Genomic DNA, 12,608 nt, shown 5'->3' with positions numbered 1-12,608 from the left:
ATCATTGTCAGTGTTAAATGTAACCCTCATTTTTGATCTTACCAGCTTTTGGTGTGAAGAGGATATACAAGTTTTCATGGCCTTATTATCTGCAAATGTAATATGTCCGTGATCAAGCATTTGCAAAGTCCTTCTTCCTTGTAATAAAGCATTTTGAATAGTTTTCCCTTTGATACAATGTTTAGCATCATTATGCACATTATAGATTTCGTTTCTAAACGAATTGTTATTTTTAAAGTTCAAAGACATTTTATATGCCTAGAAACTAGATACATTTGCGTAACAAAAAATGAAGATGAATACTGTTTCTTCGTACGTAAGTTTGCAATAAAGAGGCATAACTGACTCAATATCCGTTCATTATATTTCTATTTCCTTTTACCTCCAATTTAACCTGAAAAAGAAGAGTTTATTGAAGTTTTTTATAACACACAAAGGGTCGTGCGTGAGCGAGTGTATAGCTGTATCAATTCTCACATTTATGTAAATTAACTATAAGACCGCATGCAGCATGAGCAAGAGTAGGTACATCTACTACAGATACTTTAGATTATATACAAAATGCGTGCCGGACCGGACGACGTAGTGTGGGCAGGCTCCCCTGACTGGGTGGACCGACGATCTGGTGAAAGTCGCAGGAGGTGCCTGGATTCGGGCGGCCGCGACGCATGACCAGTCGTTAAGGAAATCATTTGGCTGAAACGAACGAAAGAACAAAATGCGTAGATAACATTGACGTGGAAGCAACGTCTTTAGACGCGCAAAATCCGCCATACAATCCCGGATTCTTAAAATATTATTACCTTCCGTCTTCTCCTGCTTTCCCTTATGATTAGGGATTGAATTTGTTCCTGCTACATCAAGAATTTTCCAAAAATGATTCTTATATTAATTAAAATGCTATAACTACTAATCTAAATCCTCCTTTTCTTCATAAAATCATTAATTCATGGTTCCATTACAATTTGTATCTTTAGCTTTGTGATTACCTACGTTATATGTGACGTTTGGCTAACAACAAGTCAAGGATGACATGACAAGACGTTTATAGATGACCCACGCTGAACTGTCCCACCAAACTCAATGACAGGGGGGCGCTACCATCGTTCAACTATATGGTTTCCAACATGGCAAAAATCTGAACCAGCGATCCGGTATTGACGGTGGCGCCCCACTGTCAATGTCATCGACAGGACAGTCCAGTATTTTGGAACAATATTATTTTTAACTTCGAAAAGTTTTCATTAATCAAAGTTTTGAGGTTTGTTTCTATTCGTCAAAAAAAAAATCATTAAGCAGTAAAACGTTGGTAAAGTGGGATCATCTTTCGCAAAGGAAATATTTACTCTGATCTTTCGTCCAAGGGGATCATCAATCAACGACATGAAGCCGGAACAATTCGGAAAATAAAAACTCAACGGAGCGCTATTAGTTAGAATATTCAGCTTTCGAACATACAAGTTGTTCGAAAGAGGGTTAGCTAAACACGTCGGTAAAGGTAGAGCTATTTTGAGAATACAAGGCCATTAGAATTTTTTTGCTAATAAATTAAATCCTACTTACTATTATAACAAGGAAGGATAGACGAAGCAGGCAGGGTAGAGTAGGTAGAGGCACAGAATAATAATAAGTAACAAATGTAACATACAAGTATCTACATATGCAAACGTAAATTAATTAGGTAGGTATATAATTATATAATTAATTTTATTATCCTCATCAAGTCATCAATTGATAAACAATGGAATTCATGAAATAATTTGGCATGAAGCATTAATTCAATTTACTTTCAAATACAGTCGCATTATACTTAGAAAAGAAGATCCGAATCAGAAGTGATCTGCACCCATTTGTTTATTAAGGNACTACAGTATTATTGTTTAAAACCCAGATTAACATATTATAGACTATAATTTTTGTTGTTATTTGTTCGATCTGTGACAAACTAAATTTCACGCGGGTGAAGCCGCGGGCAAAAGCTAGTACAAAATAAATATAGCATACTCGTTGGTGAACATTATTACATACTTAGTTTCGATTGAGATCATTAATTGCAAATCAAATCAGTTAAAAAAGGAAAGACTAGGCCAGTCTAAAAGCAACGTTAACCTATTTAAATAATTAAAACTAACTTTTGTCTAAGAAAATAGGCTTTCAAAAATATTAAAGCTTCAAAATCGAAACTCGAGAATTCTCGAGCTCCGGTAATATTTTTCTCGTCTCGAATGAAGCCAAATTTCTCGAGTTTTCTCGAGTTCGAGAAAGCTCGAGCAGAAACCCTAATTACGAGGCTACGAGCCGCCAAAGCTTAACAAAAGTACAAAACACGATAAAACACTTAAGAAATTGATTAAAAAAATGTGTTAATGGATTGTTTTGAAGATCATTTAAAAACATCTTTAGCTTCTCTTCTTTCCAATAATAATAACTATATCACTTGTAGTAAATTAGATATTGGATTTCGCCAAAACTTTAAAGTTTAGTGAAGAAAATGGAAAGCGTGCGATGTGGAAAGCATTGGGGGAGGCCTATATTCAGCAGTGGACGTCCTGTGGCTGAAATGATGATGATGATGATGAATAGAATTATCCATAGAAAGTTTCTTTAAACATCGCCATCTTTTCTGATATTACTGCTTTTCATAGCTTTCAAAATTCAAATCAAAAATAATAACTGCATAGAAAAAAAGGAGTTTTCATTCCGTGATCACAAGCAGACGTCTGGCAGCTGGCGGAATCATTTAAATATTTTAAACTACCCTTATATTTTCGGTGCAGTCCTGTTGTCCCCCCTGCTTGGCCCCTGGTATTCAATATTATCAATAATATGTTCAATATTGACCAATATTTTGAATACTTGCACAGACAGACATTTACATTTAGGTAGGTACTCGTACACATACATAAAAAACTGTTTAGAAGCTCACTTAACACACGAATATCGTCAGCCTAATTTATAAAACTGCTTAAATGTCCTTTTGTGCAATCTTTACAGGAGGAAATAATTGTTTATTTTTCATAGTTATGGTACTAATTGAAGTATAATGATGTACTAATTGAAATTTAATCATTATATGTCAATTTTATTTCAATTTGAAAATATGTTGACGATAATTAGGTAATTATTATTATTCTGTATAAGATTTATTTTCTTTTTTTTTAATTCTTTTTTGAAACATAAAATAAGCTTCGCAAATTTTTTTGATCTGCGTAAATTAAAATCGAGTCAACATTCCGGTAGGCAGTTAAATTAGAATTCGCAGCGCGTCGCAACTGTATTCTGAGCGCTCTTTGATATCGGGCAGAAGCGCGGGCGCGCGGTGAGAGGCACGTTGTCTCGCTCTAATGCTCAAGGTCGTTTGGCCAAGTAATCGCCTTAAATGAAAAGTATTTCAAATCAATTTTAATGTGTTAAAAATCCAGCTTTATTCTGCTTGCAATCAATAATTATTATGCAGTTAGTTATTAGAATTTTTATTCTGTTTGCAATTATTGTTCTGCACACAAGTGCTGCTTTAATTAGAAAGAGCGGTCTGATCCTAACACAAATTAATAAAACTTAAAAATATGAGTCCAAAACATTGTAAATAATTAGTAATTTGTCTTTAAAATTGTTATTTTTATAACATTACTTTAACCTCCTGCCTCGCCTAATTCTGGTATTAAGTAAGCTACAATGAAATAAAAAATAGGTTTTTATAATATTTATTGTCAACCTGTACATAAACAGCAACACATAATAGCTCGGCACAATTCTATACCAAAGATACACGGACTCCAAACAACAATTGCTGACAAAAATAACAGCATATCAATAAACTGTCTCCATCCACTGAGCAGGCTTATGAATTGAGGGTAGAAGGAGGGACACTTGTCGTAAACCCACAAGAACGGTCTCTTTCTCAAAGACGCCATAAAGGGGCTACAACCAAAATCTTCTCGTGCGCGTTTCTTCATTTGCTTTCTGCTTTTTAATGCTCTCAATCTCTTCGTAGAATCATCATCAAATGCATGAATCAAATAATTTGTGACAGTAAAACTTTCCAACATGTCCTTAGCATTTTTGGTCATGCGCATGGCAGCAAATTTTTGTTTGATACCAATAGCTTTTGTTGTGACACCATCAGGACATTTAATATCAGTAGGGTGTCGCAATGCCATCTTAAAATTCTCAAAGCTATCTTTAGGGTTAGAAATGACCTTAAACGGCACTTTCATCAAGTTCCACATAATCTCGGCGCTCATTTTGGTTAGGTCCAAGCATGAGTCTGCAACCAGTCTGGTATCGGATGTTTCACTGTATAATTGTAATAGATCAGAGTTTACTTTGTTCTTACGATTTGACTTTTGTTTCTTACGTTGCATCTTTTGTTTTTGTTTCAACCTTTTAGTCTTTTGTTTTAGTTCCTTCGCTTTCTTACTATCCTCCATCTTTTTTAATATCGCAGGACATTGACACTCATGGTGACACAAACAAACCACATTTGACTCCTTACTAACATTGGGTGACCTTGTTTTTGACTGCTTTTTACAAATGTTACTTCCACATGAACATGATATTATAGTATTAGCAATATCTGCGTTTACCTTAGTCCGGTTGATGTTTTTCGGTTTATCCAGATTTGTTCTTTTGGGTATTTGTGTCTCGAATGTTAATTTATTAGTGTCAGAATATTGCTTAGTAGGACAAACACAGCACGGCCTTTTCATTGCTACACCATCACACTCAAGAGCACCTTCGTTCATTTCTAACGTGTCATGAATGTGTTTGACATTTTCGGTATTTCTTGGCACATATTTTTTTATAAAAGATTTTGTCAGTCGTTGACTTGGTGTACTATTTTTCAACAGATTTGTCTTAGCTTTCTTTAAGCAAACTTCGTTACAATCACTTGTTTTCCTACTCAATCTTTGGCTTAATTTACTAAACAACGGATTTTTACTACCAATCTTCGAATCTTTAGTATATTTTTTTGCTGTTGACTTAATAAGTAATTTGCATTCCTTGCTCAAACAAGTGCGGCTGCATTTTTTTACAAACTTCTTTTTGCAATATGGCATTATCGTCTCTATCATCGCTGTTTCGCATTTCTCATTGGAACATATTATTGGGTTAGGTTTCAGATTGTTAACCAAATTGATGTCTCTGGTATGGGTAGCTTGATTCCCATCGAAACGTTTCTTTTTAGATAGAAAAGAAAATCTCATAATACACCTGATGATTCTTGATCTTTTCACAGTAGCGTCATTTGCCTTGGACTTTGTGCACTGTTCGTCTAACTTTTTATCTTCTTGGTCTGTGAAAATAAATGTCCGTTTTAATTATAAATCATGTTTCACAATAACATAAGTTTAGTAATGTAATGCTTGAATTACCTTTTGACTGCGCCCTTTCCTTGCTTATTTGACTTAAGTTTTGAATGTTAACTTTTTTCATTTGAGATACTTGTTGCATTTTTTGGGGGTTTGGACCAATTTTTCTTCCTTTTTTACGTTTTCCTCGTTTGTTTTGGAGACTGCATTGTTCTTTCTTATAAGTCATATTGGTAGAACAGTGAGAAGCGTTATCGACTGAGTCTTTGGCCTTTTTTTTCAGTCTATTGATATAACATTTACATGAGGTGGATTTATTCAGGCAGTTTTCTTTAGTTTGTGTAGCTTTGAATTTGTGCTTCTTTCTGTGAGTAATAATTTTATTAATTCTGCTTGTTTTCTGCTTGGACTGCATTGGTTGCAAGTTTAAGCCTTCTTTATGCATTTTTGTAAAGCTAGAAAAGGTGTTTGATGGTAAATTCTTTTCCGGATAAAGTATTACTATAGATTTTTTCCTTGAACGCAGAAAAGGTCTTTTAGATTGTAAACATTCACATGAATCGTAAACATGAGTGTTGTATATTTCAGACATAAACTTCTTTTTTTTATTAAATAGTTTACAACTACATTTATCATTGACCTTCGTTTCAATATTACTAATTGCAAATCTAACCTGTTTTTTACGTTGTTTTGGTTTTTTCTTACCTTTGTTTCTTAGGTTAGACCTCGTATATTTTCTTCTGAATGGATTAGATTGAATAAATACAGGGTTTACCAGTTGTGCAGATTTTTTCACTATTTGATCAGAAATTCTCATGTAATAAATTTGATGTTGCTGCTGAAATGCCCTTTCTCTCACCGTGGTCACTTCCTCTTTCATATAACCAACTTGATACTCTGTATGTCTATGATAGCAAGAACCACACAGACTTTTATCGTTCAACTTCTTTGATGCTTCATCTTTTCGTCGACAGTTAAAATTTAATTCTTTCTGATCTCTGCCAATTTTTTTGTAATGAATACCTCTATCATTTTGTTCTTGATGCGCATATTTTTTGCAAAATTCAATATCAAAGTTATATGCAGAGCCCAGACGAACAGCTTTATTGGGAGAACACTTTTCTATACGGTGCTTTTGCCTTGGTTTTTCACGTTTCATCTTTTGATAACATATCTTCTTTATAGATGAATCGTTTTCTGTAAAACTTGATTGGACTTTCTTCGTCTTTAAAGATTGTCTTTTTACTTCCAAAACGGATTTCGCTCTCGGTTGTTTTCTATTTGCCATTACATATTTTTCACACGTGGGACGACATTCATACGGTTGAGGTATGTTTAATTGGGTCTCTTTTTCATAATCATTTCTGATTTTCCCAGTTTTTGCCTGTTTCTGATATTTTAGTGAACATAAGCATTGCTTTAACATTATACCCAAATTGCTTTTACGATTTTTATTGGCAAACATACTTGTCTTTTTCTTCAGAAGGTTCTTTTGTGTTTCTGATTCCTTTAAGTCCTTTAATTTCGGATTGGCTTTTTTAAGCTTCGTTTTTGTTAACAGTGGTTTGCTTTGTTGTTTATTGAACTCAATATTAAAGCTAAAGTTAGAATTTATCCTCACCAACTGTCTTGTTGGAGCTTTCATTGCAGATTTTGGTTGCTTTTTATGTTTAGTTTTTATCGAAGGCTCATAAAAGTTGGACTGAGTCTTTTGAGTTTTGCATTTAACAGGTTGAATATCAGTGCCGATGATTTCAGATACCATTTTTTCTGGTCCGCAAGCAACACATGACGTTTTACGAGCAACCGGACGATAAGATTTTCGTCTAGTTGCTGTTCCTTTTTCACATTTACATGTTACCATTATACGTTTAAGGTGTGATTTTCTGGATTCCTTTACACTTATAGATTTGTTTTTTGTTCTAGGTGTACATGGTTTATGCTGAGTTATTTTATTTCGTTTTAATTTACAGGTTTTTATGTCAGAGCAAGGTAACATATCACCAGTTGTGTTTTCATTGTTCATAATATTTCTTTTTTTACAAATCTTATGATTCTGTGATGTTTTTCTAAATTCGCATATTTTGTTTTCTATTCTGTTGATTTTTCTTTGTTGATTCTTAGGCATCGGATTTATCAAATTACAGTCTGGTGCATCTCCTTTCTCCTTATAAAATTCAATATTAAAACTGAAACTAGAGCCCAAGCGTACTACTTGTTTATTAGATACGGGCTTGGGGTCTCCATACAAGTTTTTAGATAAATTTGTAGTAACTGAACTTCTCTTGTCACCTACAGATTCCGGCCTGAGTATCATTTTTGCTTGGAGCTTTTGATTTTTAATGTAGGATTTAGATGTACCACTGGATGTAGATTTATAAGCTCTAGTATTGGTACATGAGTAAGAGCACGTTTGTTTTGTCTTTTGTAGTGACTGATAAAAACATTTTTTCATTTTACATTGGCAAGTCCGTGATTTCATGTCCTTAGTATTGATGTTTGATTGAGTTTTAGGACTAGAAACTCTTATGGTATCCTTTCTTGCTTTGAGTTGTTTAAGAGTACAGAAGCATTTATCGAAAAATGGTTTGATACCATATTCTTTTCTTTCATTATTTTTACAAATTTGTGGCTGACGTAGTGATGGTGCATCAATCGCTTTGCAAACACACTCTTTGCATTTTTGTTTAATGTGATTGTTTGTTACTTTATTAGCCACAATATTGTGCTGCTTGGTAGAACTAGTGTCTTTACTAAATTCAATGTTAAAGCTAAAACTTGATCCAATGTTCACAGATTGTCGATGATGAGACGTATCTTGTCCTGTAGCAAAATCTTTTGAAGATAATGACTTCAGCATCTTTGTTTCACGGCTCATTTGCCTTTTACTAGATCCAGTATCAGTCAAAGTTTTTATTGATCTAGATCGTGATTTTGAGCAACATACAGTATTATTTTTTCTATGTCTACATTCGTTTGTGGTATGACTCTGAGTATCGATTTTCTTCACACACGTTAAGTCGTTGCATTGACCACCAGTGTAATATTGAGGCAATACAGGAGGTCGTACATAAGCACCTGACGCTGAAGTTTGAGTAGTAATATCACATTCACAGACGGTTTTTGATACTTTCTTCACAGGCTTTTTCTTAACAGCTTTGTTGGAGTTAATCTCTTGATCCTTCTGTGTAAAAGAACTTTGACTAGCCATTGAACAAAATCCATCACTCAAATTTAATTTCGACTGTGTAGTATTGTGCCTGCATTTCGCTGTTCTTAGACATTTTTGCCTCATCTGATGCTTACTTGTATAATCAGAATGTTCGAAATTTTCATCATTTTTTAAAGGAGTGGCGTCAAACGAAGGTTCTGTTTCTTTATAAAATTCAATATTAAATCTAAAACTTGAGCCGATCCTTACAACACTTCTATTTGTAGTGTCATCTATACCATTATGATATTCTGTACGCTTCGGTAATTCATTCTGAGAAAATTTCATTTTTTTACTCCGTGGATCTGAAGATTTCGAACTTAATTTAGAGAAAATATTGCATTGACTAGCACAGGTCTTAGTAGTCAGTTGTGGGGTTGTCCCTATACAATGTTTGCGTTTTCTTTCTTTCAGTCCTGAATGCTTATTTTTAGTTTGTTCTTGTTTGTCTCTGACTCTTTTTTCACAAATTGCGGAGTCACAGTTTTCTCCGCGATCAAAGTACGGATCGCATGGAAATGGCTTTTTTTTCGTTTGTGTCGATTTTTTAGGTTTCGGTTCACAGGCACAATCGCTAATCGTTGTTGTTTTTTCGATTTGGTCACCGACAGTAGACTTTTCTAATGTTGCCGCATCTTTGAGCTGTAGAGTACAAAAACAACGCCGTAGAGCATGAAACGTTGGTATACAACATAATCGTTTCAGATTTGATTGAATAGATTTATTTCGGCTACGAATTTTCCTGGGATAGGTAAATTTAGTCTTCCTCGAACCTGTTTTTTTATTTCTTGACCTAAATTTTCTGATTGTCTCTTGTTGCGGCTTATCTAGCTCAGTAATTTCGTTTTTCTGGTCTTTGTAAAATTCGATACTAAAACTAAAATTAGAGGCTATGCGTACTACTTGTCTTTTAGGTTCAATATTTTCACTTTTGGTATGTTGTTCATTCACATCTATTGATTGACTTTGTTGTTTATGTTTCATTGTACCAGAACCCACAGACTTTTGAGAAATATGTGTGCTTGAGGTTTGTGACTGTGCCTTTAATATTTCCGCACATTTTCTATAATCACATTCACCCGGTATACACATTGAGGCTTCGCATTCTCTTGGGAATTTCCTATCTGTAGAAGGGAATGTATATCGCCCCAATTCGTAAGTAGGTGAAACTGGTGTTTTGCTTTGTTCTTCTTTGTCACATTCACAAACATTACGTGGAGATTTAGGCTTAGTTGTTTTTTTCTTAGATAAAACTGATGGTTCTATATTGATAACCAGTCCGTTTCGTTTTACACTTGGACTAGTTTTCCTTTTCCGAGACCAAATTGACTTCTCGTGTTCGTAATTCTCCGTGGGTACAGCAGGCTCTGCTTCAGCTTCGCATGTACAAATTACAGGTTTAGATTTTCGTTTGCTAGCTGCTTTTTCCTTCTTCGGAGTCCTCTTGAAAGAAATCCCGGAACCTATTACTCTTAAATCATGATACGACTTTTTAATATCACTTTTGATATCATTTAGCCGCATTTTAATTTTTTCATAGCATTTTGGAGGGTCGCAGTCTTCCGGAAGGCAATAATACGGTTCTAATTCCTCCTTCTTAGATCTTTTAAAAGATATACCAGAACCGATCGCTCGTAAATCATGAAATGACCTTTTAATGTTACTTTTCATATCATTTAGTTGTGTCTTAAATTTTTCATAGCACTTAGGAGGTTCACATGCCTCTGGATCACAAAATGGTTCTATTTCATACTTGGGAGCTTTCCTAAAAGATATTCCGGAACCTATTGCTCGTAAATCGTGATATGATCTTTTGATGTCACTTTTGATATCATTAAGTCGTGTTTTAATTTTTTCATAACATTTTGGAGGAGCACATTCTTCAGGGATGCAATAACTTGGTTCACATTCGTATTTTTTCAATGCTCGTTTCCTTCTTAACTTATTTCGAAACATAATTATTGAATCTCTCTTTACCCTGATTGTGTTTTCAATTTTGGAGATACTACCTTTGATACTCCTTGTAACTTTCTCTTTAGCATTTTTTAATCGCTGAAGAGATTTGTTTGGTTTTCTTACAATGTTGCACTCGCAAACACATCGTTTAGCTTTAATTGCTTTCGATTCTATTGTAGTAGGTATAGAATCAATTTCTTTATTGAATTTCTTGCTGTGTAGACGCGAATGTTTTTTGTTGACAGCTTCACTATAAACACTTGTACAAGTGCAGGGATCAGAGCGGATATATTTGGTCTTAAAATGCACAGCTCTCATTTTTTTGCTTCTGTCGCCTTGTTTGCGTTTAGCATAAAGGCGACTGCTGCTAGAAGTTTGGATCTTATTCACGGGCTTAGTTTGGGGGTAATTAATGAAATCTGCGTTTTTGTGAGGCCCCACTTGGGTACTACAAGAACAACAATTTTGGCAGTCGGTTAATTGGTCTTTAGGTATAAGATAGGGTTTGTTGGAATTTCTTGGATCTGGCTCCATTTCTCCGCGATCTACCAAGTCCACTATAGTACGGATCCCACTATGTTTATGTCTTTTATCGCCATCGTCCATTTCTCTGTGTTTCCCATGGCGTATTTCATTGATAACATTAGTTTCATTGCCAGACAAAATTTCATTTCTGACACCATCATAAACTGCCCTGGTTTTGATCAGCTTATCTATTAATTTCCTCTCTCGCATTGGGAGATATTTTCCATAGTATAACTTATCGATTCGTGAACCTTTCGCTTCTAAATGTTGTGTGGACATTTGATCAAGTCCAATGCTTTGTAGGCAGTCAGGGCATGAGCAATTTCGGTGGTGTTCACCTGTCATTTTGTTTTTTAAAGAAAGAAAGTTTTTTACTTTATAGAACTTTCAAAATTCAATTACAATCACTGAGCTAATGATACATGCAATCCACAAGGTCAAACACAGTTCACCGGGAAATTATTATTCTGAAATAAATAGTAGGTAAGAGATAAGAATGATAATAAATAAATATTTATAAGCTGAATATTAGGATATTATGTATTGTTTTACTTACATAGCATTTAAAACTTATCTAAGTACCACAATAACAGTACCAGCTACATTTGCATGTAGGCATCTACATAATTAACACTACATTCTACATAGAATGAGAGCTGTTACGCCAATATTTTATTAAATTGTGGCATTTTTAAATGCAGATTAGATTTCATAAATATTTAGAAACTCCTAACAAAAATTTTGTTTACTTTGCCGAAAGTAAAATACATGTCAGTCACTTTGATTTTATTCTTTAAATTTATGGCCACCTTGAAAATGTAGACAAGGAGGTAAATAGACCAAGGAGGATATATTTTTCGTGCATTGCCCGTGGTCCTACTGCTCAGTCCCTACCTGAAAGACTGAAAAGAACTACGAAAAAAATATTTGCAGTGGTGCTACCGAAACCAGTAGAACCACGGGCGTCATAAAAAGATATTTAAAAAAAATATATTATTCTGTCCACCAGAAGCAGAGGTAGGTTGTGTTCCTCATTAATCAAGGAGGCTATCTCTATTATACAAACCGTCTGCTAACTAATAGTCCCGAGTATTTACTCAAACTAAAACAAATAGAAATCCTGTTTAACATTTCTTTTATTAACTTTATATTTTATCGTACAACATGAATGGATGTTTCACTATCTTCTTCGGGATACAATGTCGCATTTATAGTTTCTGTGTATCCCACTGTGTAATCTGTTGATTCTTCTAAAACCGATTCAGTTACTAAAATAGTGCTATGTATATTTTCCTCGACTTTTGTGGTTTCCACGTCTTCTGATCTGTCTGTTGTATTTTGAATGTACTCAGTAGCATCTGTAACTAAATCAGTTGATACTTCATAGTTTTCAGTGAAGTGACCAGTTTCTTCTGTTTTTAACAAACTAATCTTATAATTATTTCGGTTACTATCCCGTAGAAGTATCTTGACAATTTTCAAGGAATCAAGTTCACTTGGGAGAACTTTCTTGTAAATTTTGTTCTCGGGTTTCTTGAGCATTGCAATTTTAGCTTTAAGCATCATTGAGTCATGTTTAATTCTATCGCATTTCGCAAAAATAT

The 12,608-nt window shown here is 34.3% G+C and overlaps 1 protein-coding gene across 1 annotated transcript; it reads right to left on the bottom strand.

The window, feature by feature from the left end:
- Positions 1 to 3,710: 3,710 nt before the first annotated feature.
- LOC114361425 (uncharacterized) lies at positions 3,711 to 10,797 on the bottom strand. The gene is made up of 4 exons (XM_028316431.1): positions 7,908 to 10,797; positions 6,934 to 7,151; positions 5,376 to 5,907; positions 3,711 to 5,296 (listed from the first exon to the last, which is right to left on the bottom strand). The coding sequence occupies exons 1-4, from the start codon at positions 10,795 to 10,797 to the stop codon at positions 3,711 to 3,713; spliced, it is 5,226 nt and encodes a 1,741-aa protein (XP_028172232.1).
- Between the last annotated feature and the right edge of the window lie 1,811 nt (positions 10,798 to 12,608).

The sequence above is a fragment of the Ostrinia furnacalis genome, unplaced genomic scaffold (genome assembly GCF_004193835.3).
Source record: "Ostrinia furnacalis isolate ACB-3 unplaced genomic scaffold, ASM419383v2 OfSCF5695, whole genome shotgun sequence".
In the NCBI taxonomy this organism is placed as follows: Eukaryota; Metazoa; Arthropoda; class Insecta; order Lepidoptera; family Crambidae; genus Ostrinia; species Ostrinia furnacalis.
This window is presented reverse-complemented; position numbering and strand designations above follow the sequence as displayed.

Bases quoted from the DNA above. Each gene is read 5' to 3' on its own strand.
- LOC114361425 (XM_028316431.1), bottom strand. From the start codon at position 10,797: ATGAGAGCTGTGCATTTTAAGACCAAATATATCCGCTCTGATCCCTGC. The intron at 7,152-7,907 runs GTATCAAACCAT...AATGTGAAAAAG, and splicing joins TAATGAAAGAAAAGAATATG to GAACAGCAACTAGACGAAAA. The intron at 5,297-5,375 runs GTAATTCAAGCA...TTATTTTCACAG, and splicing joins GGAAAGGGCGCAGTCAAAAG to ACCAAGAAGATAAAAAGTTA.